The sequence below is a fragment of the Echinops telfairi genome, unplaced genomic scaffold (genome assembly GCF_000313985.2).
Source record: "Echinops telfairi isolate 266 unplaced genomic scaffold, ASM31398v2 ScPeMD7_36;HRSCAF=134, whole genome shotgun sequence".
NCBI classification, from domain to species: Eukaryota; Metazoa; Chordata; class Mammalia; order Afrosoricida; family Tenrecidae; genus Echinops; species Echinops telfairi.
Window position 1 is genome coordinate 238,613 of NW_022103934.1, and position 4,601 is coordinate 243,213.

At 44.6% G+C, this 4,601-nt stretch overlaps 1 protein-coding gene across 1 annotated transcript in view; it reads left to right on the forward strand.

The window, feature by feature from the left end:
* Positions 1 to 1,571, forward strand: part of LOC101641387 (lysosomal alpha-mannosidase-like) — a 140,992-nt gene extending 139,421 nt beyond the window's left edge. The window contains exon 18 of the mRNA XM_045290284.1: positions 1,431 to 1,571. Within this exon, the coding sequence (XP_045146219.1) occupies positions 1,431 to 1,571 (141 nt within the window). The remainder of the gene's footprint in view (positions 1 to 1,430) is intronic.
* Positions 1,572 to 4,601: the final 3,030 nt, after the last annotated feature.

A 4,601-nucleotide genomic window follows, 5' to 3' on the forward strand; every position in this document is an offset into this window, starting at 1 on the left:
CACTAAGCCATCTGGGCTCCTTGAGAGTCAAAATAGAGTCCCATAAGAACAAACAAAAAACCCAAACTCTCTACCCTAGAGTTGATTCCTACGCACACCGAAGCTGTAGGCCAAAGTAAACGGCTCCTTGGGGTTTCTGAGATCTTACATCTTTATGGGAGCAGAAATACAATGAGGGTACCCACCCCCAAATAAAACCTGGATTTTTTTCAAGCTATGTATTTAATTTAAAAAAATTTTTTTCTCCAAAGTACTCTCCATTACACTTAATACATTTGTCAAATCTGTGACTCCATTCTTGGAAACATTTTTCAAACTCATTTGTTTGGATGGCTGACAGCACCTACCTCATTTTTTTCTTCACCTCTTCTACGTCGTCAAATCACTGTCCTTTCTTGTCCCCCTGCATTTGCGGAAACAAAAGAAAGTCACACAGAGCAAGGTCAGGTGAGTAAAGTGTGGGGGGCAAGAGAGGCATGCTGTTTTTTGCCAAACACTAGCTCACTGAGATGTCTGGGTGAGCAGGGGCATTGTGTGGGCAAAGCCACTCCCCCATCTACCACAAATCAGGCCTTTTTCTATTTTTTGTCGCATGCTGTTACACAATCTTTTCAGGACCTCTAAATAGAAAGCTTGATTAACAGTCTGACCTGGTGGAATGAACTCCAAATGCACTACTTGTCAACATTTTCATTCATTCAGGAAGTTGATGGACATCCAGAACGAGGTTTGTCATAAATTGACATTTCACCCTTGCTTGAAATGAGAAAACCACTCGTACACTTGAGTTTTTCCCATAGTGCTCTCCTTGTAAGCTGTATTCAACATCAGAACAGTTTCTGTGGCATTTTTCCCAAGCAGGAAACAAAATTTCACAGTCACCCACAGTCTCTTAAATCGGCCATCACAAAAAACAAAGTTCAAGCAAAACTGCTTTTATAAAAAAATTCACTTGGACCAGAGAGAACCTTCCCAGGCGATACCACTGGGTGCACTCAGAGCAAGTTGCTCGATGCTCACCTAGCAGGAAAAATAGATAGTAATTACTACAAAAGCTCAACCCAGCAGAGCTTTTTTCCGTTTGGGGGGGGATACCCTCTTGTAGCCTCAGCTTTCATTGTGCCAGAGCCAATGGAGGTTTGAACTGTACAACTTCATGGCTCCTTTAAGATGCCCGTAGGAGGAATGTGAAGGCTATGACTGCAGTGTCCTGGTGTGCAGGGTTTGGAAGGTTGGTTTCCTGTCAGATTCAACAACAGGGGTTGAGGTTCTCGGATGCCAGAGGACAAGAGAGGCTGTAAGTATAGATATAAGATGTTCTCCAAGCTTGAGGGAAGTCACCTTGCTCTTTCTTGTCTCCTCCTGCAACCTTAGGCCCGGCCCTCCACACCCCTACCTCCTCCCTGGATTCTGCTGCCATCACACTACAGCCCATGGAGATCCGCACCTTCTTGGCCTCCATCAAATGGAAGCGGTCTCAACATTACTTGGCTTCCCCCATCGTAGCTGGAGCACCCCGTATCACAGACTGGGTGAACCACTGCCTCTCCATCCTCCTGTTGGTGTGGTAAACCAGAGCCATTAAAATCCCATCCACAAGCAAAAGGTGGAGGAATGACTGTGAGTCTGCTTCTTCCTTGTGGTGCCAATGTACAAACTAGAACTCTTCTGCTGATGAGAGATCTCTCGACGTAGGAGTCAGTGAGACACTGGCTGGAATCCTGACACAGACCCACGCTCACTCCCATTCCCAATCAGGTTCTTGCCACCCTTGTCCCCTCATCTGCTTCTTTCTCCTTCATCCACTCAGGCCAGGCAAAGCTACCCTGAGAAGCTGCACAAGGTGGCTTATAGAGCTGATCCTGCTTGGTCTTGGTCCAGTTAGGCCAAGATAAGGAGGGCTCAGGATTCAAATGCCACCGGGAAGCCTAAAGGAACAGATTGCATTTGACATGAGTCCAAGAGCAAAGCTTCGTCAAGGTCGGATGAAGGTGATGGAAAGAAGCACGCAATGGCCTTAGTCTTGGGGTAAGAGCCGGGGTTGGCCTGGAGGCAGGAGACTACTAGTTAATCCCAGGTTTTGCAATTCAAAGAACTGATCATATATGCAAGTCGATGGCCTTGGGCATCTCTTTTGAAGTATCCAGACTTCAGCAGCCTATTGTAGATAAAGGAAAATAAGGCTGTGGTTGGGCTGCTAACTGCAAGGTCAGCAGTTCAAAACCACCAGCAATTCCATGGAAGAAAGACGGGCTTTCTATCACCCGTAAAGAGTTCTATCGTCTAGGAAACACACAGGGACCGCGATAGCCTGTCCTATAGGGGCACTCTGAGTCAGAAATGACTCAATGGCAGTGAGTTTGGTTTTGGTTTTGGAAGGATTAAAGACCTTGTGCATATGCTGTCATGACAGGCCTGGCTGGCTCCTGGTCATCCTCCAAGAGGGGTCATGCAACAGGCTTGTTTTCAAACGACCCAAGATTCCTAGCTTCGCCGTGGTGATTTGGTAGGCCACCTCTTGAAAACCATTTACTACCCAATTCATGGAGATTGGACAATCCACTATGCAAGCAAGGTGCATAAAACCCTTTGGAGGACTGGAAAATTCACTATGTAAACTAGCAAACTGGCCTACATAAGGGTTTCCCCAAGTAGTGGTCCCGGTGGGTGGAGTAGACTTTGAAAAGAGGACTCAGAGATTGGGAGGGCATGCCTCACTGCCATCAGGAAGAGTCTGGGTAGAATGCTTCATTTGGATTGGGGTCCCTGCGCTTGAGAGCATCCCAGTCCCAGGAGACAGAAGGAACTGTAACATTGGAGATGGCATGAGATATTACAAAATGGCAAAAGATGACATGAGATGGTAGTAACAGTATGAATAGGACTTGGTGCCAGATATTTTTATTATTATTTTAATAAATCATTTTATTTGGGGCTCTACAGCTCTGATAACAATCCATACATCAATTGTATCAAGCACATTTTTACATATGTTGCCATCATTTTCAAAATGTTTTCTTTCTGTTTGAGCCCTTGGTATTAGCTCCTCTGTTTTCTCCTCCCTCCCCCGATGGACCCCTGATAAATTATAGATTATTATTCTTTTCATATCTTACACCAGCCACTGTCTCCGTTCACCCATGTTACTGTTACTTGTTCCCCTGGAGTGGGGGCGGTATTATACATCAGTCATCGTAGTCAGTTCCCTGTTTCTCCCCCATTTCCCCCTTCTCCCTCCACCTTCCCCCGTACTCATATGGTATCTCTACTCCCATTGCTGTTCCTGAGGGGTTTAGCTGTCCTGGATTCCATGTGTTGAGAGCTCTTATCTGAGGAAGCTTGCTGACAGAATGAAACTGCCCAGTCCTGCACCATCCGCACAATGGTTATTGTGTTCAAGCCCATTATTGCGGCCACCGTGTCAACCCATCTTCTTGAGGATCTTCCTCTTTCTCCTAACCTTCCCCTTTACCAAGTGGGTAGTTGGATGATTTTATATCAACTAGGCACTCGTGGCTCGGGGTGTGGTTGAACCTGCCAATCAAGTGGCAGCTTAATGACACCAACTTGAGGGGGTGGCCTTTTGCATCATAAGAGCGAGGGGCTCTGGGAACTGTTCTCTCTGCCCCTCCATCTTCCTGCCTGCTGGAGCTCTTCCTCCCTCAACGGGTGGCCCCGGGTGGGTCACTCAGCCCTAAGAGTGGCAGGTACTCTGGCATGTTCCCACCAATCTCAGGTCCACGTGAATCTGCACCCAAGGCCTATGATCTTCCTGCTTCCCAGTTCTCCTTTCTGCGTCCCCAGCATGTGGCTACGTGAGTTGGAAGAAGGAATAATGGACTAGCATCGGACTTACGAACTTGAGTTGGATTGAGCTGGGATGCCTTCTGGATACAATTCTTTTATATACATATTTACTAAACTCTAAAATATTAATAGTATTTCATTAATTAAAGCTTGAAAAACGTATACAACAAAAGTGATTACTAATGTTGTTATAAGGCCGTCAAAGAAGAATCTGTATCACATGGTTTAATTGTTTAAACTTAATATAAAACCCATCCTATAAATACAAAACTGAACTATTTGAATACTATCAACACCCTTTATACAAAGAAACTTAGCAGTAGTAAAATATAACTACATAAGGTGGTTATTTGGAACAAAGTTTCCCTCTTTTTTATATTGCTACAGGCACAAAAATAAATCATAAGATGGTAACTAAAACATTCTTAGTGGTTATTCTTATAATCATTCAAATTTCACCAGCCATAATGGCAATGAACTCCTCTTGATGTATTTCTCCATCACCATTTTGATCACGTTATTCTATCATAGCTCAAAGTTCATCATCACCCATGTTCTCACCCAATTCTCGCGCAACATGTCACAAATTTCTCAAGCTTATTTTCCCTGAATCATCACCATCAAATAGTTTAACTGCCTTTAATCTTTCTTCATGGGGATCTTTTTTCAATATCCAGTCTATCACAACTTCATTAAAATCTTCAAAGGTCTGGGGTCTTAAAGGCTTGAAGGTAAACAAGGGGCCATCTAGCTCAGAAGCAACAAAGCCCACATGGAAGAAGCACCTTAGCCTG